A 27,114-nucleotide genomic window follows, 5' to 3' on the forward strand; every position below is an offset into this window, starting at 1 on the left:
TTGAGGGACAAAGACAAAATTCATTTGGTTAAAGTTAACCAGCAAAAATGTTATGATCTCGCTACTGGGGGTATTCTATAGGCCTCCAAATAATGAGAGAGATAAAGGATCACATCTGCAGGGAAATGGCAGAGGTGTGCAAGAGCTACAGAGGATGATATTGGGGGACTTTCATTACCCAAATATCAATTGGGATAGGGAAAGGAGAGGGAAGAATTTCTGAAATATGTTCAGGTGAACTTCCTTGACCAGTATGTTTTTGGTCCAACTTGGAAGGAGACATTGTGAGATCTTGTGCTGGGGAATGAGGTGGGCCAAGTTGGACCGAGTGCCTGTGGGGGTACACTTGGGTAAGAGTGAGCATTGTATCATAAGGTTTAGATTAGCAATGGAGAAGTGCAAGGAACTATCTAAAGTAGATCTTCATAATTGGAAGAGGGCTAACTTCAATGGAATGAGAGGGAATCTAGCCAGAATAAAATGGAACCAAATATTGGCAGGAAAAACTGTAACAGAGGAATGGGTGATCTTTAAGGAAGAGATGTTTCAGGTACAGGCTAGGTACATTCCAACAAGAGGGAAAGGGAGGGGAACCAAAGCTAGGGCTCCTTGATGCCATACTCAGTAAAATGCTGCCTTAATGTCAAGGGCAGTCACTCTCACCTTACCTCCTTAGTTCAACTCCTTTCTCATGTTTGGACCAAGACTGAAATGAGGACTGGAGCCAAGTGGTCCTGATTGAACCCAAACTGAGCATTGGTGAGCAGGTTATTGCTGAGAAAGTGCCACTTGATAGCACTGTCAACAATATCTTCCATCACTTTGCTGATGATTGAGAGTAGATTGATGGGATAGTAGTTGTCTGGATTGGATTTGTCCTGCTTTTTGTGGACAGGACATACCTGAGCAATTTTCCACATTAGAACTCAAAACATAGAACATAGAACAGTACAGCACAGTACAGGCCCTTCGGCCCACAATGTTGTGCCGACCCTTTAACCTACTCTAAGATCAAACTACCTACATACCCTTCATTCTACTATCATCCATGTACCTATCCAAGAGTCGCTTAAATGCCCCTAATGTATCTGCTTCTACTACCACCGCTGGCAGCGCATTCCACGCACCCACCACTCTCTGTGTAAAGAACCTACCTCTGACATCTCCCTGAAACCTTCCTCCAATCACCTTAAAATTATGCCCCCTGGTGATAACTCTTTCCGCCCTGGGAAAAAGTCTCAGGCTATCCACTCTATCTATGCCTCTCATCATCTTGTACACCTCTATCAAGTCACTTCTCATCCTTCTTCGCTCCAATGAGAAACATTGTTTATCAGATACCAGTTTTGTAGCTGTGCTGGAACAACTTGGCTAGGGGTGCAGCTTATTCTGGAGCACAAGTCTTCAGTACTACCACCATCATGCTGTTGGGGCTCATAGCCTTCGCAGTATCCAGTAGCTTCAGCTGTTTCTTAACATCATGTGGAGTGAATCAAATTGGCTGAAGACTGGCATCTGTTATACTGGGGACCTCAGGAAGAGGCAGAGATGGATCATCCACTTGGCACTTCTGGCTGAAGATGGTTGCAAATGCTGCAGCCTTGTATTTTGCACTGATGTGCTGGGCTCCCCCATCATTGAGGATGGGGATATTTGTGGAGCCTTCACTTCTCTTTAGTGGTTTAATTGCCCACAACCATTTATGACTGGATGTGGCAGGACTGCAGAGCTTTGATCTGATCCATTGGTTGTGGGGTCGCTGAACTCTATCACATGCTGCTTCCGCTGTCTAGCAAACATGTAGTCCTGTGTTGTAGCTTCACCAGGATGGCACCTCATTTTTAGCTATGCCTGGTGCTGCTCCTGGCATGCTCTTCCACGGTCTTCATTGAAACAGGGTTGATCCCCTAACTTGATGGTAATGGTAGAGTGGGGGATATGCCGGACCATAAGGTTACAGATTGTGTTTGAATACAATTCTGTTGCTGCTGATGGCCCACAGCACCTCATGGATGCCCAGTTTTGAGCTGCTAGCTCTGTTCTGAATCAATCCCATTTAGCACAGTGGTAGTGCCACACAACATGATGGAGGATATCCATATTGTGAAGACAGAACTTTGTAGTAGTCACTCCTACCAATACTGTCATGGACAGATGCATCTGCAACAGGTAGATTGGTGAGGACGTGGTCAAGTAGATTTTTCCCTCTTGTTGGTTCTTTCACCATCTGCTGTGGGCCTAGTCTGGCAAATATATCTTACAAAAGTAATTCATCGACTATGAAGTGCTTGAGATGGTGAAAGGTGCTACATAAATACAAGCTGATTATTTTAGGAGATTATATGAATTAATTAGAGCTGTTGATTGGGTAGATTGTACATGAACTGCTTGATGGAATACCTTTCCACAATGCTATGTTTATAAACCTATTCATTGGTAAGATGGAGGTGAGAATATTATAGTATTATTTGATGTGCACATGTTGCCTGTTTGAAATAAGCCATTTGTTAAAAGCCTTGACTGTTGCCTTTCTCAGAGACCAGGGCAGCAATGACAGAAATACCAAAATCATGGTGTTCCATAGAATATTTAATCATTTCAGTCAATACTCATACCCGTTCCCAAGCAGGAACTTACCCAACTTCATTTTGAAGGAATTTATATCCATCTTGTGCTTAGTTTGGGATTGATACAGGGCAGTAGTGAGAGAGTAGGCCAGTGGATTAGTTTGTTATGCATTCAGTTCTGTTCACTGAAGCCCAAGGGAAACAGCTAAGCCCAGAAGTGTTGCAGAGAAGGACTGAGAGGCTCACTGGTATGATCATTTATGTGCAAAGGCTTAGATCCAAATGGACCTTGAGAGGAGGTGAATGTGAAAGGATGTCTGAAGGTATATCAGGTACTCCATAGGTTAGAAAAGGTCAATCCTGCACAGTTTCTCAAGATGGTCCAAGACAGGGGGACATAGGTACAAACTGGGGAAAGGCATGATTGATTTTAACTCACTACCCAATATAATTGGGGAAGTAGCATCACAAAAATGGAGTCAGGTCACTTACATAGAATTGGGGGAGATGATGGTGATGGTAATGTCACTGAACTAGTAATCCAGAGGCCCAGGCAATGTGGAAAGGTATTCCATCAAGCAGTTCATGTACAATCTACCCAATCAACAGCTCTAATTAATTCATATAATCTCCTGAAATAATCAGCTTGTATTTATGTAGCACTTTTCACCATCTCAGGCACTTCATAGTCAATGAATTACTTTTGTAAGATATATTTGCCAGACTAGGCCCAGGCTAATGCCCTGGAGACACAGGTTCAAATCCCACCACAACAGCTGGTGGAATTTAAATACAATTAATTAACACAGTCTGGAATTGAAAGCTAGTCTCAGTAATGGTGCCATGAAACTATCATTAATTGTCATAAAAACACATCTGGTTCACTAATGTCCTTTACGGAAAGAAATCTTCTATCTTTACCTGGTCATAGAGTCATAGAGTTATACAGCACAGAAACAGACCCTTCGGCCCATCATGTCTGTGCCAGCCATCAAGCACCTATCTATTCTAATCCCATTTTCCAGCACTTGGCGTGTAGCCTTGTACGCTATGGCATTTCAAGTGCTCATCTAAATACTTCTTAAATGTTGTGAGGGTTCCTGCCTCTACCAGCCCTTCAGGCAGTGTGTTCCAGATTCCAACCACCCTCTGGGTGAAAAAATATTTCCTCAAATCCCCTCTAAACCTCCTGCCCCTTACCTTAAATCTATGCCCCCTGGTTATTGATCCCTCTGCTAACGGAAAAAGTTTCTTCCTATCTATCCTATCAATGTCCCTCATAATTTTGTATACCTCAATCAGGTCCCCCCTCAGCCTTCTCTCCCCAGTATGATCAGTAAGTTCGCAGATGACACGAAAATTGGTGGTGTCGTAAATATTGAGGAGGAAAGCGCATTTCAGCTATGAAGAGAGACTGGATAGGCTAGGGTTGTTTTCCTTAGAGCAGAGAAGGCTGAGGGGGGATCTGATTGAACTGTACAAAATTATGAGGGGCATTGATAGGACAGGTAGGAAGAAACGTTTTCCCTTAGCTGAGGGGTCAGTAACCAGAGGGCATAGATTTAAGGTAAGGGGCAGGAGGTTTAGAGGGGATTTGAGGAAACATTTTTTGACTCAGATGGTGGTTAGAATCTGGAACACACTGCCTGGAGGGCTGGTAGAGGCAGGAACCCTCACAACATTTAAGAAGCATTGAGTGAGCACTTGAAACGCCATAGCATACAAGGCTACAGGCCAAGTGCTGGAAAATGGGATTAGAATAGTTAGGTGCTTGATGGCCAGCACAGACATAATGGGCTGAAGGGCCTGTTTCTGTGCTGTATAACTCTATGACTTTCCGACTCTAATGACTCTATTCAGTCTCCCTTCATAGCTGAAATGCTCCAGGCCTGATCTAGCCTAGATGCGAAGCCAGACCCACAGCAATGTGGTTAACTCTTAACTGCCCTCTTAAATGGCCTAGCAAGCCATTCAGTTCCAGGGCAAGTAGAGATGAGCAACAAATGTTTGCCTTGCTAGCGATGCCCATATCCCATTGAAAGCATAAATAAATAGAACATACAGCACAGAAATGGACCATTTGGCCCAATTGATATATGCCAGTGTTTATGCTCCTCACAAGTCTCCTCCCACCCCACTTCATCTCACCCTATTAGCATATCCATCTATTCCTCTTCTATTATATATTTGACCAGCTTCCCCTAAAATGCCCCTTTGCCATCACTAACATGGATTGGGTGCTGAGATGGACAGCCAGAGCACATGAATGTCACTTGGAATAATGCAGATTGAGGTGCTGTAATTGTAATTTTGAGATAAAACAGGCAGAGTGTGTGTCACAAATGCTCCGCCCTCTTATACCAGGTACTGAGCGGCCTAATCAGTGGTCAGTAAGGGGGCCTCTGGGAGCCCACTCTGAAGATGGCCCCATAAATGTTCAATTTTTATTAGTTGAATGAAAGGAAGTAAGAGTAGCTCCTCCTGGCCTCACAAAGAGACCCAAACCCTCTGCCGGCTTATCCAACACCCCAAAACAGGGAATGCTTCCAAACAAGCAACCCCATGGGTAATGCTTGAACAGTGGGATTCATTTTGCATTGATACAGGACAATGGGGAGAGAGAGGGGAAGTGGGATAAATTTGGGATTGATACAGATCTATGGGGAGATAGCGGGGTGATGGGCAGAAAGTGGGGCAGTAGAATTAGTTTGGTATTGATACAGGGCAATGGGGAGAAAATGGGACAGTGGGATTTGTCTAGGATTGGTACAGGGAAATGGGGAGAGAATGGGACAGTGGGATTTGTTTGGGATTGATACAGGGCAATGGGGAGAGAATGGGACAGTGGGATTTGTTTGGGATTGGTACAGGGCAATGGGGAGAGAATGGGACAGTGGGATTTGTTTGGGATTGGTACAGGGCAATGGGGAGAGAATGGGACAGTGGGATTTGTCTGGGATTGGTACAGGGCAATGGGGAGAGAATGGGACAGTGGGATTTGTTTGGGATTGATCCAGGACAATGGGGAGAGAGCAGGGCAATGGAATTAGTTTTGGATTAATATAGAGTTATGGGGAATAGAGCCAGCAGAGACATGATGGACTGAATGGCCTCCTTCTGTACAGGAAACCTCTATGGTACAGGCAAGAACTCGGGAATCATTCAAGAGCCAATGAGCGATATCCTATCCAACAATGTGCTGTTCCCATTTGAATGTTTAATGTGCTTGAGCCAAATTCCTTTGTGCTTTTTAAATGCAGGCATTAAATCATTTACATTTAACAAGAGACAAATGGAAGAGGTTATCATGTGCAATCTTAAATCAGACATGAACAGAAATATTTTACAGTTTAAAAAACCCCAGCTCCAGCGAATAAGGACAGGCATGGAGAACTGCTGTGCCAATAGTAAAATCTTTGACCGTTCCTTTTGTGGTCAGACGGTGATAAAGGGTAGCACAGGGTTGTGAAAGAATCCTTCAAGATGCATTCAGATTCAGTGTTGCCTGGAATCTAGTAAAGTTATTCTATAACGACTTGGGCAGGGATTTTATCTGGGCGATGGGATCCCAACCTCTGGCAAAAGTGCTGGCGAGAACCCGCGTCACCTCTTCTGTGGGAGGCATGCTGAATCAAGTGCCAATTAGGCACTGAACAGGACAGCGGCGGGCCTTCCACAGGATTGGGGACCCTGGCGATGGAAGTCCTGCCCTCTGAGAGCTGGCAGCCAATCAGAGGCCGGCAGCTCTTTAACTGAGCAGCTCCACCACGGAGGCGGTGGCTGCTACCAGTGGAGCACCCACCCAAGGCCTAGGAATGGAGCTGGACCCTGGCCACATGTAGGTCATGGGGAGGGGTCTCGCAGGATTGGGGTTGTGGCGGAGACGGGGGTGTAGGGGGGTTGGCAGCAAGGTCGGGGGAGGCTCTCAGCTGGCCCCCACTTTCCCAGTGCTGGGTCACTCATCATATTGCTTAGTTACAACATGGCTGAATGTGAATTCTTCGAGGATGTAACTAGTAGAGTTGATGAGGGGGAGCCAGTGGATGTGGTTTATTTGGACTTTCAGAAGGTTTTCGAAAAGTCCCACATAAGAGATTAGCGTGTAAAATTAAAGTGCATGGGATTGGGGTTAGTGTATTGCAATGGATAGAAAATTGGTTGGCAGACAGGAAACAAAGAGTAGGGATAAATGGGTCTTTTTCCGAATGGCAGGCAGTGACTAGTGGGGTACCGCAGGGATCAGTGCTAGGACCCCAGCTATTCACAATATATATTAATGATTTATATGAGGGAACAAAATGCAATATCTCCAAATTTGCAGATGACACAAAACTGGGTGGGAGGGTTAGTTGTGAGGAGGATGCAGAGAGGCTTCAGGGTGATTTGGACAAGTTGAGTGAGTGGGCAAATGCATGGCAAATGCAGTATAATGTGGATAAATGTGAGGTTATCCACTTTGGTAGCAAAAACAGGAAGGCAGATTATTATCTGAACGGCTATAAACTGAGAGAGGGGAATATGCAGCGAGACCTGGGTGTTCTCGTACACCAAACGTTGAAGGTAAGCATGCAGGTGCAATAAGCGGTAAAAAGGCAAATGGTATGTTGGCCTTCATAGCGAGAGGATTCGAGTACAGGAGCAGGGATGTCTTGCTGCAATTATACAGGGCCTTGGTGAGGTCACACCTGGATTATTGTGTGCAGTTTTGGTCTCCTTATGTGCGGAAGGATGTTCTTGCTATAGAGGGAGTGTAGCGAAGGTTTACCAGACTGATTCCTGGGATGGCGGGACTGACGTATGAGGAGAGATTGAGTCGGTTAGGATTATATTCGCTGGAGTTCAGAAGAGTGAGGGGGGATCTCATAGAAACCAAGAAAATTCGAACAGGACTTGACAGGGTAGATGCAGGAAGGATGTTCCCGATGGTGGGGGAGTCCAGAACCAGGGGTCATAGTCTAAGGATACGGGGTAAACCTTTCAGGACTGAGATGAGGAGAAATTTCTTCGCCCAGAGAGTGGTGAGCCTGTGGAATTCGCTACTACAGAAAGCAGTTGAGGCCAAAACATTGTATGTTTTCAAGAAGGAGTTAGATATCGCTTTTGGGTTTAAAGGGATCAAAGGATATGGGGCGAAAGCGGGAACAGGTTACTGAGCTGGATGATCAGCCATGATCATAATGAATGGCGGAGCAGGATCGAAGGGCTGAATGGCCTACTCCTGCTACTATTTTCTATGTTTCTATGACAGACTCAATGGACCAACTGTTCTCCTCCATTCAATCTTTTCCTGTGTGGTTTAAACTAGCCTTCAGTTTTTTCATTAATTAGGTTTTAATGTGTCTGGTGCAAAATTACAAAATCCTACCCGGTTTCTGTTGCTGTTTGTCGTATCTTTATGTATCTGCGTTAGATTCCTTCATTGTATTTGTACACTAGTTTGATTCTTGTATATCTATGCTCAAGTGAAAACATTATTCTTCTAAACTAAGCTAGTGTTTTTTTGTTTTACAGAACATGTCAGAAAATGACATCCAAAGGTTCCCTACACTACGGGTGCCGTAAGTAGTTACAGAGATGATTTGTGTGTCACGAGGATTGTGTAGGAACTGGACTGATTCATACTGACCAACCACGTTAAGCTCGAGTGTGGCTCTGCATTGTAGTACAGTGCATTGAAAGCTATGTATGGAATAAATTGCAGGCTGTACGTGACTATTGAAAAGTCACACCTATAAATCAGGTGATCGCAAATCAGCAGCCATGTTACATCTCTCACTGACTTTGATAGACATTTTACACTTGCACAAAGTCAAGATCTACCCCTATTAGTGCAAATATGTAGCAATTTTTTAAGCAGCCCACTCCCTGCTCCTGCCTGGACTGAAAAAACGTGACTATTCCAAACTCAAAAGTCGTTGCTCCACCCATTAAATGCTACTTTTTGTATTTTTTTTTTACAGAGGCATCCCTAAATTTCTCACAGGTGTACACACAACCCAACAATGGTGCTTTATTTACATCATTATATATTGCTATTTTTATCATTTCTATAAAATTATCTGCTTAGTCTCAGGTTAGCAAATCCTGGTAAGCCTGCAGCTTAAAGTGCTGTAACGGGCTTAAATGTCCAGGGCATTTCAATAGCAGCTTTGTTTAACATACCCGAGAACAATGAAGTTTAATTGACCAAGCATAAAGGAACAGCCTTACAAGTGGCTGTCAGGATTGTAGAGTTCACCACTGTAGTCTTTGTGACAGGTGAGATAGAATTTGCAGTTTTGAATAGGATCCCAGAAGGTCCAGAAGTGTTTGTGCCGAGCTCAGTAACTGTGGATCCTGTGCTCATTGTCATAATATTACATGAAAAATAGTCTGCGATAATAAAGGGGTGTTGCGAAGGTGTTCAGGGAGCATTTCAGCACACTTAGATATTGGAATATGTGAGAATAGACTGTGCTGGGAGCCCAGATCCAGAGCCGGCCTCAATACAGGCCAGAGGGCCTTGGGTTGAGATCCCTCTGCAATGTTGGTCATGTAGGCAGCTGCTGATGTATTTCCATTCTCCATTACTGATCAAACTGTTAATTTCACTAACGCTTATCATACTGTTTAGTTTCAACCCATTTTAGTTATTAGAGTGCAAGTTATTTTTCTTGGTAATTTTCATCAATTATTTTAAACTAAAGCCATAGATTTGCAGCAAATGAGGTTGTTGGTTGAACACATGGCAATGGGGCTGATTTACCTGTGATTTGGACCTGAGAATTCTTAATGTCAGGAAAAGGGACAGAATCCCATGACAAATGGATCTTCCAACAAGGATGGAGGAGGTGGGAGTGTATGGGGGGGGGGGGGGGGGGTGGCGGATGGGGGTGCTGATATGTAAATGAGGTGAGAGCTGATGTGCCTTGTCCCTCCCACCTCACCCATCAGCACCAGTCCAAGATGGAGTGAGCATTAGGCCCTACATGCAGTCCCATAGTCCCGTCCTAGAACGAGATCGGCGCGCTGCCTGTTTTTCGGCCACCACTCTGACTGCTCAGACCTCACTATGGCAGACGGGAAGTCTGCCACCAGCCATATTGGGTAAGGAAGAACAATAGGCATCCTTTACCCATGCCAGAAGCTGGCTTCACTTAGGGAAACCAGCCCGAAAGATCGGCTTCAACAAGGAAGGTAAGTAATTTACCTGAATGTAGGCCCCAGCCCTGGTCCATGTCCCCGTTCCTACCCCCAACCCAGGTGCTGACCCCGACCCATGCCCTCCTACTGACCCCCAACCCAGGCCCCAACCTCTGATATTTTCTTTTAGCCTCAATTATTGATTCTTGAGAACACATTTGTAATTTATCAATAGGATACTAGTCCCTAACAGAAGCAGAGAAATTATCCCTTTACCTAATTAATTCTACTCAGAAAAAGACCAATGCACTTGATAAATCAGTCAATATTGACTCCTGACATAACTGGTGTTAGAGAAAAAACACCTACAGTCTTTTTGCTTTATGGTTTAACATTTACGAAGAATTAGCCCTGATTTTAGCCTCAGTCAACTGTCAAGAGCAGGACAGGTTCAGGCCGGGTCCTGATTTACATCTACATTTAATGGTACACGAAGCAACCCAGAGGACTGACTTCAATGGAGATTAAAATGGGGTGGCTGCAGTGCTAGCCACTGCGCGGTGATGCTTAGTGTGCAGAATAGAGTGGTGTAAAAGCACTCGCACTCTGACGTTTCAGGATTTACACAATAACATAAGTTCAGACATCGAAGGTAAGAAAAGGTCAGTCGGCTCAATAAAATTCATCCTTCTGGTACTTAACTCTCCCACCATAGTTCTCAGTCTCACTTTCAATGTCATTGTTACCCTATTTCACATCTTTTCCAAATATTTTTCACTCTTGAGTAATGGAATTCTGCCTAATATCAGCTTTCAAACTAATTCGCATTAATGTAAATTTCTGTTCCCTGTCCCTACTTTGCTGTTTTAATTTAAAGTAATGTTCCGAGTTTGCCATATCCATGTCATTTAATATTTAATATATATCATTGGGATCCTTCCCCCTTTAACAGCATTCTTTTCAAAGACAGAGATTAAACACTTTGCTCAGAACACAACCTTTTCCCACTTGAAGTCAGATTTGCTGCTGCTGTCTGTGCTCTTTCCTCTACTTGGATCGGATGGTGTAGAGTCAACTCTATCACCTCTGGTGAAGGGTTTGCCCCTACCCTAGGAATGCATATCAGGAACAGTCCCCATGGCTTTCAGTCCATTAATGCTTCTGGCTGGCAAGGTCTGCCCCACATCCCCAAAACCGAAACTCGTAAAGTCGACCCTTATATCTTTGATGTGGGATGGTGACCTCTTCCAGCCCTGCAACCTTCTGAGAACGACACTCCTCCAATAATGGCTTCCTGCAAATCACTAATTTTCATCACTTCACCATTGGCAGCTGTGAGCTCAGCTGTCAAGACCCTAAACTCTAGAATTTCTGCCCCCTCCTCTGAACCTCTCCACCTCGCTCTGCTCCTTCAAGATGATGCTGAAAGACTACTTCTTTGGCTCAGTGTCAATTTTTGTTTGAGTTATGCTCCTGTGAAGAGCCTTGGGATTTTTACTACATTGAAGGCACTATAGAAATGCACATTGTTGTTGTTGTTAAAGTACCACTGTATTCTAGGTGTGGCCTGATCTATGAGGTGGAGCAAACCTCAACATCACCTCACTTGCCTTCCACATGAGCAGTCTTCAGATGACTGCTGATTAATTGGGTGCCTTCTATGGTGACATTGTGAGATTTTATGCATCAAAACAAAACATAGATGACACAGAAGATAAGTGGATAAAGTTCATATAGAAATGATTAATGCATTGCAACGACAGGCCTGTTTGCAGGTGCCATTTATTTTAAATGTCCATATGAAAATAGGAATGTAGTAAGATAGTGTTAGTCTTGCCAATTGGAGGTTCTACCCTGTAGAGTTATAACACTAGATGGTAAAATGATGGAAGTGTTAAAGGTGTATTTTTTGGGAGCAGTTGGATTAACATTGGTGGTTTTGAAGGTCAGAATGAGAGTGTCTGAGGAGCCATTGATGCTAAAATAAAAACAAGAAATGCTGGAAATACTCAGCAGGTCTGGCAGCATCTGTGGAAAGAGAAGCAGAGTTAACGTTTCAGGTCAGTGATCCTTCTTCGCAACTGAGAAATATTAGAAATGTATAAGATTTTAAGCAAGTAAAGCGGGGGTGGGGCAAGAGATAACAGAAGAGAAGGTGTTGATAGGACAAGGTCACAGAGAATAACTGACCAGAAGGTCATGCAACAAAGGCAAATGGTATGTTAATGGTGTGGTGAAAGACAAAGCAGTACAGAGAGGGTGTCAATTGACTGTAAAATGAACAGCCCTGGCTCCAAGCACAAACATTAAAAAAACAGTGGGTCGGAGCAGTAGAAACAAACTGAACAAACTAAAATAAAATAAACAAATAAAAAAGAAAAAATAACAAAAAATAAAAAGGGGGGGCCGTCATGCTCTGAAATTATTGAACTCAATGTTCAGTCTGGCAGGCTGTAGTGTGCCTAATCGGTAGATGAGATGCTGTTCCTCGAGCTTGCGTTGATGTTCACTGGGACACTGCAGCAAACTCAGGACAGAGATGTGAGCATGAGAGCAGGGGGGTGTTTTGAAATGGCAAGCAACCGGAAGCTCAGGGTCCTGCTTACGGACTGAGCGGAGATGTTCCGCAAAGCGGTCACCCAGTCTGCGCTTGGTCTCCCCAATGTAGAGGAGACCACACTGTGAGCAGCGAATACAGTATACTACATTGAAAGAAGTACAAGTAAATCGCTGCTTCACCTGAAAGGAGTGTTTGGGGCCTTGGATAGTGAGGAGAGAGGAGGTAAATGGGCAGGTATTACACCTCCTGCGATTGCAGGGGAAGGTGGCATGGGAAGGGGACGAGGTGGTGGGGGTAAAGACCAGGGTGTCGCAGAGGGAACGATCCTTTCGGAGTGCCATTGGTACTGTTAGTTAGCTGAGGCCCCAGGAGATGAAATTAATTGGAAATAAAATTGAGGAAGGAAGAAAATGGGTTTCATGAATGAGATGAGCTTGGAGAGGGAAGAAAGGAGAGATACTACAGAAATGGGGATTAAAGGCTAACATGAGCAAAGGACTCAAATCAAGAAGAAGCTGCAGCAGAGGCAGCTCCATGAGTGATCTCCACCTGATGATAAAGAGCTCCTCACATTTTTCTATATGAGGTGAGAGTGGAGGAGGTGCTTGATTGGCTGAAGAAAAGAAAGGAGCCTGGGATGATCCTTACTCTCTAGGATGATCTTGGAATGGTGCACAGTTTTGACCTAAAGAGATATTAAGACAGGTAACCAAAAGCTTGGTCAAAGAGGTCTTAAAGGAGGACAGATGGCAGGTGGGTTTCGGGAGGAAATTCCAGACCTTAGGGCTCCGGAAGCTGAAGGCACGGATGTCAATAATGGAATAATGATAATTGGGGAGGGGCACGAGGCCAGAATTCGAGGAGGGCACATCTCAAAGTCTTGTACAGTTGGAGCAGGATGCAGAGATGGCGAGGGACAAGACCATGGAGGGATTCGAAAACAAGGATGAAAATTTTAAAATAGAGTCACTACCAGACCGGGAGCTGATATAAGTTAGCAAGGACAGAGGTGGGTGAGCGGGACTAGGTGCATGTTAGAATAAGGGCAGCAGAGTTTTGAGTGATCTGAATTTTATGGGAGAACAACACAAAGACTGACCAAGCAACACTGAAACTGACCAAACAACACTGAGACTGATCAAACAATATCAAGGCTGACCAAACAACACCGAAACAGACCAAACAACACCGAAACAGACCAAAAAACACCAAAACTGACAAACAACAATGAAACTGACCAAACAGCGCTGAGACTGACCAAACAACACTGAGACTGACCAAACAACACTGAAACAGATCAAAAAACACCAAAACTGACAAACAACACTGAGACTGACCAAACAACACTGAAACTAACAAAACATCCCTGAAACTGACCAATTGATACTGAGACTGACCACACAACACTGAGACTGACTAAACAACACCAAGACTGACCAAACATCACTGAGACGACCAATTGATGTTGAAACTGACCAAACATCACTGCAACTGACTAAATTACACTGGGCTGGATTTATTGTAGGCCACAGGGTTTCCACTATAGGGGCCAAACGCGTGGGATCAGCGGTCCTATTTTGCCATTGGAAGCCAATTAATTGGCTGCCAGCAAGGCTGATGTCCTTATTAAGGACAATGGCCCACCCTCAAGAGCTGCTGGCCCAATCAGAGGGCCAGAAGCTCAGCAGCCTCAGCAGTGCCATGACTGGGTCTACATCTGGAGGATGAGGACACATTGATAGCCATGTGCCCTCAAAGTCAGGTAAGTGGGCTCTGGGGGCATCAGGGCTAGTCAGTCACTCCCATGAGGGGGGGGGCGAAGAAGGACAGGTGGCGCCTTTGCCACGGGGCAGTCATTGCTGCCGGGTGGTAGCTCCGTGGGCTATGGAATGCCCAAAAAGGAGGCATCGCCCACAGGGAGCCCACTGGGAGGGCACCAGGGTTCATATGGCGGTTTCCCCACATGGCAGCGGCTCCACAGCAGCTGGTAAAATACCAGCAGAGGCAGGAAGAGGCCCTAAATTGGCCACTTAAGTGGCTCAATTGGGCTCCGGGCAGGTGGGCAATCTGACCAAGATCTGACGATATAGAGAGGCTGGTAAAATGGGCAGAGCAGTGGCAAATGGAATTTAATCCTGAGAAGTGTGAGGTGATGCATTTTGGGAGGACTAACAGGGCAAAGGAATATCTTCTTCTTCTTCTTTGGCCTCCTTGTCTCATGAGACAATGGGTAAGTGCCCAGAGGTGGTCAGTGGTTTGTGAAGCAATGCCTGGAGTGGCTATAAAGGCCAATTCTAGAGTGACAGACTCTTCCACAGGTGCTGCAGATAAAATTGTTTGTCGGGGCTGTTACACAGTTGGCTCTCCCCTTGCGCTTCTCTTTTTTCCAGCCAACTTCTAAGACTCTTCGACTCGCCACTCTTTCGCCCCGCCTTTATGACTGCCCACCAGCTCTGCTGATCACTGGCAACTTGTGGTCAATGTCACAGGACTTCATGTCGCGTTTGCAGACGTCTTTAAAGCGGAGACATGGATGGCCGGTGGGTCTGATACCAGTGGCGAGCTCGCTGTACAATGTGTTCTTGGGGATCCTGCCATCTTCCATGTGGCTCACATGGCCAAGCCATCTCAAGCGCCGCTGGCTCAGTAGGGTGTATATGCTGGGGATGTTGGCCGCCTCGAGGACTTCTGCGTTGGAGATACGGTCCTGCCACCTGATGCCAAGGATTCTCCGGAGGCAGCGAAAATGGAATGAATTGAGACGTCGCTCCTGCCTGACATACATTGTCCAGGCCTCGCTGCCATAGAGCAAGGTACTGAGGACACAGGCTTGATACTACTCAGACTTTTGTGTTCTGTGTCAGTGCACCATTTTCTCACACTCTCTTGGCCAGTCTGGACATAGCAGTGGAAGCCTTTCCCATGCGCTTGTTGATTTCTGTATCTAGAGACAGGTTACTGGTGATAGTTGAGCCTAGGTAGGTGAACTCTTGAACCACTTCCAGAGCGTGGTCGCCGATATTGATGGATGGAGCATTTCTGACATTTCTGTCCCATGATGTTCGTTTTCCTGAGGCTGATGGTTAGGCCAAATTAGTTGCAGGCAGCCGCAATCCTGTCGATGAGTCTCTGCAGACACTCTTCTGTGTGGGATGTTAATGCAGCATCGTCAGCAAAGAGGAGTTCCCTGATGAGGACCTTCTGTACTTTGGTCTTTGCTCTTAGACGGGCAAGGTTGAACAACCTGCCATCTGATCTTGTGTGGATGAAAATTCCTTCTTCTGAAGACTTGAACGCATGTGAGAGCAGCAGGGAGAAGAAGATCCCAAACAGTGTCGGTGAGAGAACACAGCCCTGTTTCACACCACTCAGGATAGGAAAGGGGTCTGATGAGGCGCCGCTATGCTGAATTGTTCCTTTCATATTGTCATGGAATGAGGTGATGATACTTAGTAGCTTTGGTGGACATCCAATCTTTGCTAGTAGTCTGAAGAGACCACGTCTGCTGACGAGGTCAAAGGCTTTCGTGAGATCAATGAAAGCAACGTAGAGGGGCATCTGTTGTTCGTGGCATTTCTCCTGTAGCTGGCGAAGGGAGAACAGCATGTTACTGGTGGATTTCTCTGCTTGAAAGCCACACTGTGCCTCAAGGTAGACACGCTCAGCCAGCTTCTGGAGCCTGTTTAAAATGATTCGAGCAGTCATTGCTGCTGGGTGGTAGCTCCGTGGGCTATGGAGTGCCCAAAAAGATGGCCTCGCCCACAGGGAGCCCACTGGTAGGGCACCAGGGTTCATATGGAGGTCTCCCCACATGGCAGCAGCTTCACAGCAGCTGGTAAAATACCAGCAGAGGCAGGAAAAGGCCCTAAATTGGCCACTTAAGGGGCTCAATTAGGCTCCGGGCGGGTGGGAGATCTGACCAGGATCTGACGATATAGATGGCCTGGTAAGATGGGCAGAGCAGTGGCAAATGGAATTTAATCCTGAGAAGTGTGAGGCGATGCATTTTGAGAGGACTAACAAGACAATGGAATGTACATTGAATGGTAGGACCCTAGGAAGTACAGAGGGTCAGAGGGACCTTGGTGTATTTGTCCATAGATCACTGAAGGCAGCAGCACAGGCAGATGAGCTGGTTAGGAAGGCATATGGGATACTTGCCCTTATTAGCCGAGGCATAGAATATAAGAGCAAGGAGGTTATGATGGAGCTGTATAAAATGCTAGTTAGGCCACAGCTGGAGTACTGCGTACGGTTCTGGGCACCACACTATAGGAAGGATGTGAATGCACAGGAGAGAGTGCAGAGGAGATTCACTTGGATGTTGCCTGGGCTGGAACATTTCAGCTATGAAGAGAGACTGGATAGGCTAGGGTTGTTTTCCTTAGAGAAGAGAAGGCTGAGGGGGGACCTGATTGAGTTGTACAAAATTATGAGGGGCATTGATAGGATAGGTAGCAAGAAACGTTTTCTCTTAGCGGAGGGGTCAATAACCAGGGGCAAAGCTTTAAGGTAAGGGGCAGGTGGTTTAGAGGGGATTTGAGGAAACATTTTTTCGCTCAGAGGGTGGTTGGAATCTGGAACACACTGCCTGAAGAGGTGGTAGAGGCAGGAACCCTCACAACATTTAAGAGGTATTGAGATGAGCACTTGAAACGCCATAGCATACAAGGCTACGGGCCAAGCGCTGGAAAATGGGATTAGATTAGATAGGTGCTTGATGGCCGGCACAGACACAATGGGCCGAAGGGCCTGTTTCTGTGCTGTCTAACTCTATGACTCTAGGACACTTTTCCTCCCACTGGTGAGATGGCATGGCGGCAGGTAGACAATGGGCACACTGTCTGATGTCATTCCACGCCATTTTGCAGCCTTCCCGCCTCCAAGCACGTCCCCATTAGGCTGATAACATTCAGTCCACTAAGCATCACTGAGACTCACCGAACAGTCTCAGTGTTGTTTGGTCAATCTCAATGATGTTTGATTAGTCTCATTGACCAAACAACACTGAGACGAACCAAACATCACAAAGACTGACCATGCATCACTGAGAATGACCAAAAATCATTGAGATTGACCAAACATCACCAAGACTGACGAAATATCACCAATACTGACCAAACATCACCGCGACTGAACAAACAACACTGAAATTGACCAAACATCACCGAGATTGACCAAACATCACCAAGACTGACCAAACATCACCAAAACTGACCAAACATCTCCGAGACTGAACAAACAACACTGAAATTGACCAAACATCACTGCGACTGACCAAACATCACTGAGACTGACCAAAGAACACTGAGACTGACCAAACATCACCAATACTAACCAAACATCACTGAGACTGACCAAACATCACTGAGACTGACCAAACATCACCAATACTAACCAAACATCACTGAGACTGACCAAACATCACTGAGACTGACCAAACATCACTGAGATTGACCAAACATCACTGAGACTGACCAAACAACACTGAGACTGACCAAACATCACTGAGATTGACCAAACATAATTGAAACTGACCAAACATCACTGAAATTGACCAAACATCACTGCGACTGATCAAACATCACTGAGACTGACCAAACATCACTGAGACTGACCAAACATCACTGAGATTGACCAAACATCACTGAGACTGACCAAACATCACTGAGACTGACCAAAGAACACTGAGAGTGAACAAACATCACCAATACTAACCAAACATCACTGAGACTGACCAAACATCACTGAGACTGACCAAACATCACCAATACTAACCAAACATCACTGAGACTGACCAAACATCACTGAGACTGACCAAACATCACTGAGATTGACCAAACATCACTGAGACTGACCAAACATCACTGAGACTGACCAAAGAACACTGAGACTGACCAAACATCACCAATACTAACCAAACATCACTGAGACTGACCAAACATCACTGAGACTGACCAAACATCACTGAGATTGACCAAACATCACTGAGACTGACCAAACATCACTGAGATTGACCAAACATCACTGAGACTGACCAAACAACGCTGAGACTGACCAAACATCACCAATACTAACCAAACATCACTGAGACTGACCACACAACGCTGAGACTGACCAAACATCACCAATACTAACCAAACATCACTGAGACTGACCAAACATCACTGAGACTGACCAAACATCACTGAGATTGACCAAACATCACTGAGACTGACCAAACAACACTGAGACTGATCAAACATCACCAATACTAACCAAACATCACTGAGACTGACCAAACATCACTGAGACTGAGCAATCATCACTGAGACTGACCAAACAACACTCAGACTGACCAAACATCACCAGTAAAAACCAAACATCACTGAGACTGACCAAACATCACTGAGACTGAGCAATCATCACTGAAACTGACCAAACATCACTGAGACTGAGCAAACATCACTGAGACTGACCAAACATCACTGAGACTGACCAAACAACACTGAGAATGAGCAAACATCACTGAGACTGACCAAACATCACTGAGACTGAGCAATCATCACTGAGACTGACCAAACATCACGGAGACTGAGCAAACATCACTGAGACTGACCAAACATCACTGAGACTGACCAAAGAACACTGAGAGTGAACAAACATCACCAATACTAACCAAACATCACTGAGACTGACCAAACAACACTGAGACTGAGAATAAAATCACTGAGACTGACCAAACATCACTAAGACTGACCAAACATCACTGAGACTGAGCAATCATCACTGAGACTGACCAAACATCATCAATACTAACCAAACGTCACTGAGACTGACCAAACATCACTGAGACTGACCAAACATCACTGAGACTGAGCAATCATCACTGAGACTGACCAAACATCACTGAGACTGAGCAATCATCACTGAGACTGACCAAACAACACTCAGACTGACCAAACATCACTGAGACTGACCAAACATCATCAATACTAACCAAACGTCACTGAGACTGACCAAACATCACTGAGACTGACCAAACATCACTGACACTAACCAAACAACACTGAGACTGACCAAACATCACTGAGACTGACCAAACATCACTGACACTAACCAAACAACACTGAGACTGACCAAACATCACTGACATTAACCAAACAACACTGAGACTGACCAAACAACACTGAGACTGACCAAACATCACTGACACTAACCAAACAACACTGAGACTGACCAAACATCACTGAGACTGACCAAACATCATCAATACTAACCAAACGTCACTGAGACTGACCAAACATCACTGAGATTGACCAAACATCACTGAGACTGAGCAATCATCACTGAGACTGACCAAACATCACTGAGATTGACCAAACATCACTGAGACTGACCAAACAACACTGAGACTGAGCAATCATCACCAATACTAACCAAACAACACTGAGACTGACCAAACATCATCAATACTAACCAAACGTCACTGAGACTGACCAAACAACACTGAGACTGATCAAACATCATTGAGACTAACCAAACAACACTGAGACTGAGCAATCATCACTGAGACTGACCAAACATCACAGAGACTGACCAAACATCACTGAGACTGACCAAACATCACTGAGACTGAGCAATCATCACTGAGACTGACCAAACATCACTGAGATTGACCAAACATCACTGAGACTGACCAAACATTACTGAGACTGACCAAACATCACTGAGATTGAACAAACATTACTGAGACTGACCAAACATCACTGAGACTGACCAAACATCACTGAGATTGACCAAACATCACTGAGACTGACCAAACATTACTGAGACTGACCAAACATCACTGAGATTGAGCAAACAAAACTGAGTCTGACCAAACATCACTGAGATTAACCAAACAAAACTGAGTCTGACCAAACATCACTGAGAGTGACCAAACAAAACTGAGTCTGACCAAACACCACTGAGACTGACCAAACAACACTGAGACTGACCAAACATTACTGAGAGTGACTAAACAAAACTGAGTCTGACCAAACATCACTGAGACTGACCAAATATCACTGCGGCTGATCAAACATCACTGAGACTGACCAAACAAAACTGAGTCTGACCAAACATCACTGAGACTGACCAAACATCACTGAGAGTGACTAAACAAAACTGAGTCTGACCAAACATCACTGAGAGTGACTAAACAAAACTGAGTCTGACCAAACATCACTGAGACTGACCAAACATCACTGAGACTGACCAAACATCACTGAGAGTGACTAAACAAAACTGAGTCTGACCAAACATCACTGAGACTGACCAAACAACACTGAGACTGACCAAACATTACTGAGAGTGACCAAACAAAACTGAGTCTGACCAAACATCACTGAGACTGACCAAATATCACTGCGGCTGACCAAACAACACTGAGATTGACGAAACAAAACTGAGTCTGACTAAACATCACTAAGACTGACCAAACATTACTGTGATTGGCCAAACAAAACTGAGTCTGACCAAATATCACTGAGACTGACCAAACAACACCGGGACTGACCACAAGACTGACCAGACACATCCAAAACTGATCAAATATCACTGATACTGACCACAAGACTGACCAAACAACACCGAGACTGATCAGAAGACTGAGCAGGAAACATAAGTTAGACTACACCAAACTGAAAGTGACCAAGATGCGAATGTCAGTCTGATTCTCACGCAACAGTGAAAGTTCGCTAAATAACAGAGAATTAGAAAAGCAGCGAAACCTGGAAACAGCAAGCTGGGTTTTGAATAAAACCTCCCGGATCAGTGCCTGCCAGAAAAGCTGGTTCAGTGAGGTGAATGAGTCTCAACTGACAGGCAATGGAACAATGTTATAACGACTGTGCGCAAGTTGGATTTCCAACAGAAAAGGGTGAAAGCACCATCAAGCATGCAGGTTATTTTAGGTAAGTGAGAGAGATAACTATCTCAAACAGTCTCTCTGCAATAAAAGAAACTGAAAAACACAGCACACTACAGCACAAGTGCAACATGCTGCTGCCCTGCGCTTCCTGATTAGGCCGATATCATCAGTATATCAGATAAATGTTGCAGAGAGCTAAGTAATGCAGCCCCAGTACAAGTTGCTATTTTTATCCATTTATCATAAGATGTAACAGAGTAGGAAAATGCCAATGAAAATCTCTAAGTTATAGGTTCTTCTCCCTCTAGTCTTGATGGAACTTAGTTGGGCAGATGCCTTGTTGGCAGAGGTCAGAACCTTCTGGTGTCTTGCTACATTTGAACTGGACTTGTACTCTGTTGAACAGCAGCATAGTATATGAAGCGGCAGGTTTCTATACAATCCATCACCAAGTCTTCTTTAATTATGGATTTTCTCTTTGGTGTCGACTTTCGTTTGTTCTCGTCACCCATTGCCTTTCTTTTATTAAAGGCTTCTTGATGGCTGTCTCACTTCCAGGCCATCAAAGTGAAAGAGGAAAAGAATGATCGTAACCCCTTTGCCCCTCCCCCCTCCCCAACCATGCCCAACATTGAACAGGCCATGTCGTCCATTAAAATAAAAAGAGGAAATAATTTGTATTTCTATGGTGATTTTCATGACCTAACGACATCCTAACGCTCTCTACAGCCAATGAACTGGTTTTGAAGTGTAATCACTATTGTAATGTAGGAAACGCACAACCAAATTGCACACAGCAGGGTCCCACAGACAACAATCAGATAAGTGATCAGATAAACTATTTTAGAGATTTGGTTGAGGGATAAATATTAGCCAGGTCAATATGGAAGGGACATGCGGTCTTGGGCTGGCGTCTCATCTGAAACACAGCATCTTTAACAGTGCAGCACTACCTCTACTGCACTGGAGTGTCAACCAGGATTATGAGCTCATGTCTCTGGTTTGGTGTGAGGAATACATTTGTAACCTACGGTAGGGCCTACCATTATCACCTGGTGTAGGAGATACTGTTATTACATGGTGTAAGGGAAAGTGTTATCACCTGATGTAGGGACTAGTCTTTTAACTGGCATAAGGGATTTCTTTATTATATGGGGTAAAGGATAATGTTATTAGTTGGTGTAGGGGAGACATTTATTACCTTTTGTAGGGGCGAGTTTTCTTTTTACCTGGGATAGGGGATTCCTTTATCATTTGATGTAAAGGATAACTTTATTAACTGGTGTATGGGATACATTTAATCACCTGTTTTAAGGGATACGTTTATTTCCTCGTGTATGGATATATTTACTACTTAGTGTAGGGGATACTTTTATTACCTGGTGTAGGGGTAACTCTATAACCTGGTGTAATGGATCCATTTATTACCTGGTGTAGGGGTGACTCTATTACCTGGTGTAATGGATCCATTTATTACCTGGTGTAGGGGTGACTCTATTACCTGGTGTAATGGATCCATTTATTACCTGATGTCGGGGAGACTCTATCATCTGGTGTAATGGATAAATTTATGACCTGGTGTAGGGAGACTCTATTACCTGGTGTAATGGATACATTTATGACCTGGTGTAGGGGAGACTCTATTACCTGATTTAAGGGATACATTTATTACCTGATGTCGGGGAGACTCTATCATCTGGTGTAATGGATAAATTTATGACCTGGTGTAGGGGAGACTCTATTACTTGGTTTAAGGGATACATTTATGACCTGGTGCAGGGGTGACTCTATTACGTGGTGCAATGGATACATTTATTACCTGCTGTAGGGGAGACTCTATTACCAGGTGTACTGGATACCTTTATGATCTGGTGTAGGGGTGACGCTATTCCTGGTTTAAGGGATACATTTATTACCTGGTGTAGGGGTGAGTCTATTACCTGTTTGAAGGGATACATTTATTACCTGATGTAGGGGTGACTCTATTAAATAGTTTAAGGGATTCATTTATGACCTGGTGTACGGGAGACTCTATGACCTGTTTAAAGGGATACTTTTATGACCTGGTGCAGGGGTGACTCTATTACCTGATTTAAGGGATACATTTATTACCTGCTGTCGGGGAGACTCTATTACCTGGTGTAATGGATACATTTGTGACCTCGTGCAGGGGTGACTCTATTACCTGATTTAAGGGATACATTTATTACCTGCTGTTGGGGAGACTCTATTACCTGGTGTAATGGATACATTTGTGACCTGGTGCAGGGGTGACTCTATTACGTGGTGCAATGGATACATTTAAACCTGCTGTAGGGGAGACTCTATTACCTGGTGTACTGGATACCTTTATGATCTGGTGTAGGGGTGAGTCTATTACCTGTTTTAAGGGATACATTTATTACCTGATGTAGGGGTGACTCTATTAAATAGTTTAAGGGATTCATTTATGACCTGGTGTAGGGGAGACTCTATTACCTGATTTAAGGGATACATTTATTACCTGCTGTCGGGGAGACTCTATTACCTGGTGTAATGGATACATTTGTGACCTGGTGCAGGGGTGACTCTATTACCTGATTTAAGGGATACACTTATTACCTGCTGTCGGGGAGACTCTATTACCTGGTGTAATGGATACATTTGTGACCTGGTGCAGGGGTGACTCGATTACCTGATTTAAGGGATACATTTATTACCTGGTGCAGGGGTGACTCTATTACCGGGTGTACTGGATACCTTTATGATCTGGTGTAGGGGTGACTCTATTCCTGGTTTAAGGGATACATTTATTACCTGGTGTAGGGGTGAGTCTATTACCTGTTTTAAGGGATACATTTATTACCTGAAGTAGGGGTGACTCTATTAAATAGTTTAAGGGATTCATTTATGACCTGGTGTAGGGGAGACTCGATGACCTGTTTAAAGGGATACTTTTATGACTTGGTGTCAGGGAGACACCATTACCTGCTTTAAGGGATACATTTATTACCTGCTGTCGGGGAGACTCGATTACCTGGTGTAATGGATACTTTTCTGACCTGGTGTAGGGGTAAATCTATTACCTGGTACAATGGATACATTTCTGACCTGGTGCAGGGATGACTCTATTACATGTTATAATGGATACATTTATGACCTGGTGCAGGCGTGACTCTATTACCTGTTATATTGGATACATTTATGACCTGGTGCAGGGGAAACTCTATTACCTGGTGTAATGGATACATTTATGACCTGGTGTCGGAGACTCTATTACCTGGTGTAATGGATACATTTATGACCTGGTGCAGTGGGAGACTCTATTACCTGGTGTAATGGATACATTTATGACCTGGTGCAGGGATGACTCTATTACCTGTTATATTGGATACATTTATGACCTGGTGCAGAAGAGACTCTATTACCTGTTATAATGGATACATTTCTGACCTGGTGCAGGGGAGACTCTATTACATGTTATAATGGATACATTTATGACCTGGTGCAGGCGTGACTCTATTACCTGTTATATTGGATACATTTATGAGCTGGTGCAGGGGAGACTCTATTACCTGTTATATTGGATACATTTATGACCTGGTGCAGGAGTGACTCTATTACCTGGTATAATGGATACATTTCTGACCTGGTGCAGGGGTGACTCTTTTACCTGTTATATTGGATACATTTATGACCTGGTGCAGGGGTGACTCTATTACCTGGTATAATGGATACATTTCTGACCTGGTGCAGGGGAGACTCTATTACCTGGTATAATGGATACATTTCTGACCTGGTGCAGGGGAGACTCCATTACCTGTTATAATGGATACATTTATGACCTGATGTCGGGAGACTCTATTACCTGGTGTAATGGATACATTTCTGACCTGGTGCAGGGGAGACTCTATTACCTGGTGTAATGGATACATTTCTGACCTGGTGTCAGGGGACTCTATTGCCTGGGATAATGGATACATTTATGACCTGGTGCAGGGGTGACTCTATTACCTGTTATATTGGATACATTTATGACCTGGTGCAGGGGTGACTCTATTACCTGGTATAATGAATACATTTCTGACCTGGTGTCAGGAGACTCTATTGCCTGGTATAATGGATACATTTATGACCTGGTGCAAGGGTGACTCTATTACCTGGTTTAATGGATACATTTCTGACCTGGTGCAGGGGAGACTCTATTACCTGGTGCAATGGATACATTTATGACCTGGTGTTGGGGTGACTCTATTACCTGGTGTAATGGATACATTTATGACCTGGTGTCGGGAGACTCTATTACCTGTTATATTGGATACATTTATGACCTGGTGCAGGGGTGACTCTATTACCTGGTATGATGGATACATTTCTGACCTGGTGCAGGGGAGACTCTATTACCTGGTGTAATGGATACATTTATGACCTGGTGCAGGGGTGACTCTATTCCCTGTTATATTGGATACATTTATGACCTGGTGCGAGGGAGACTCTATTACCTGTTATATTGGATACATTTATGACCTGGTGCAGGGGAGACTCTATTACCTGTTATATTGGATACATTTATGACCTGGTGCAGGGGTGACTCTATTACCTGTTATATTGAATACATTTCTGACCTGGTGCAGGAGTGACTCTTTTACCTGGTATAATGGATACATTTCTGACCTGGTGCAGGGGAGACTCTATTGCCTGGTATAATGGATACAGTTATGACCTGGTGTAGGGGAGACTCTATTGCCTGGTATAATGGATACATTTATGACCTGGTGTAGGGGAGACTCTATTGACTGGTATAATGGATACATTTATGACCTGGTGTAGGGGAGACTCTATTGCCTGGTTTTGGATACATTTATGACCTGGTGTCAGGAGACTCTATTGCCTGGTATAATGGATACATTTATGACCTGGTGTCAGGAGACTCTATTGCCTGGTATAATGGATACATTTATGACCTGGTGTCAGGAGACTCTATTGCCTGGTATAATGGATACATTTATGACCTGGTGCAGGGGTGACTCTATTACCTGGTGTAATGGATACGTTTATGACCTGGTGTCGGGGAGACTCTATTGCCTGGTATAATGGATACATTTATGACCTGGTGTAGGGGTGACTCTATTACCTGGTGTAATGGATACACTTATGACCTGGTGCAGGGGTGACTCTATTACCTGGTGTAATGGATACATTTATGACCTGGTGTAGGGGAGACTCTATTACCTGGTATAATGGATACATTTATGACCTGGTGCAGGGGTGACTCTATTACCTGGTGTAATGGATACATTTATGACCTGGTGTAGGGGAGACTCTATTGCCTGGTATAATGGATACATTTATGACCTGGTGCAGGGGTGACTCTATTACCTGGTGTAATGGATACATTTATGACCTGGTGTCAGGAGACTCTATTGCCTGGTATAATGGATACATTTATGAACTGGTGTCAGGAGACTCTATTGCCTGGTATAAAGGATACATTTATGACCTGGTGTCGGGGAGACTCTATTACCTGGTGTAATGGATACATTTATGACCTGGTGTCAGGAGACTCTATTGCCTGGTATAATGGATACATTTATGACCTGGTGTAGCGGAGACTCTATTGCCTGGTATAATGGATACATTTATGACCTGGTGTCAGGAGACTCTGTTGCCTGGTATAATGGATACATTTATGACCTGGTGCTGGGGTGACTCTATTACCTGGTGTAATGGATACATTTATGACCTGGTGTAGGGGAGACTCTATTACCTGGTATAATGGATACATTTATGACCTGGTGCAGGGGTGACTCTGTTGCCTGGTGTAATGGATACATTTATGACCTGGTGTCAGGAGACTCTATTGCCTGGTATAATGGATACATTTATGACCTGGTGCTGGGGTGACTCTATTACCTGGTGTAATGGATACATTTATGACCTGGTGTAGAGGAGACTCTATTGCCTGGTATAATGGATACATTTATGACCTGGTG

General features: G+C 44.4%; 1 protein-coding gene across 1 annotated transcript in view; it reads left to right on the forward strand.

Annotated features, from left to right (window-relative positions):
* The window catches only part of lcp2a (lymphocyte cytosolic protein 2a), a 270,723-nt gene that overhangs the window by 11,792 nt on the left and 231,817 nt on the right, over positions 1–27,114 (forward strand). The window contains exon 3 of the mRNA XM_068043151.1: positions 8,079–8,125. Coding sequence (XP_067899252.1) covers positions 8,079–8,125 — 47 coding nt within the window. The remainder of the gene's footprint in view (positions 1–8,078; positions 8,126–27,114) is intronic.

This window comes from Heterodontus francisci, chromosome 12, assembly GCF_036365525.1.
Source record: "Heterodontus francisci isolate sHetFra1 chromosome 12, sHetFra1.hap1, whole genome shotgun sequence".
Lineage (NCBI taxonomy): Eukaryota > Metazoa > Chordata > Chondrichthyes > Heterodontiformes > Heterodontidae > Heterodontus > Heterodontus francisci.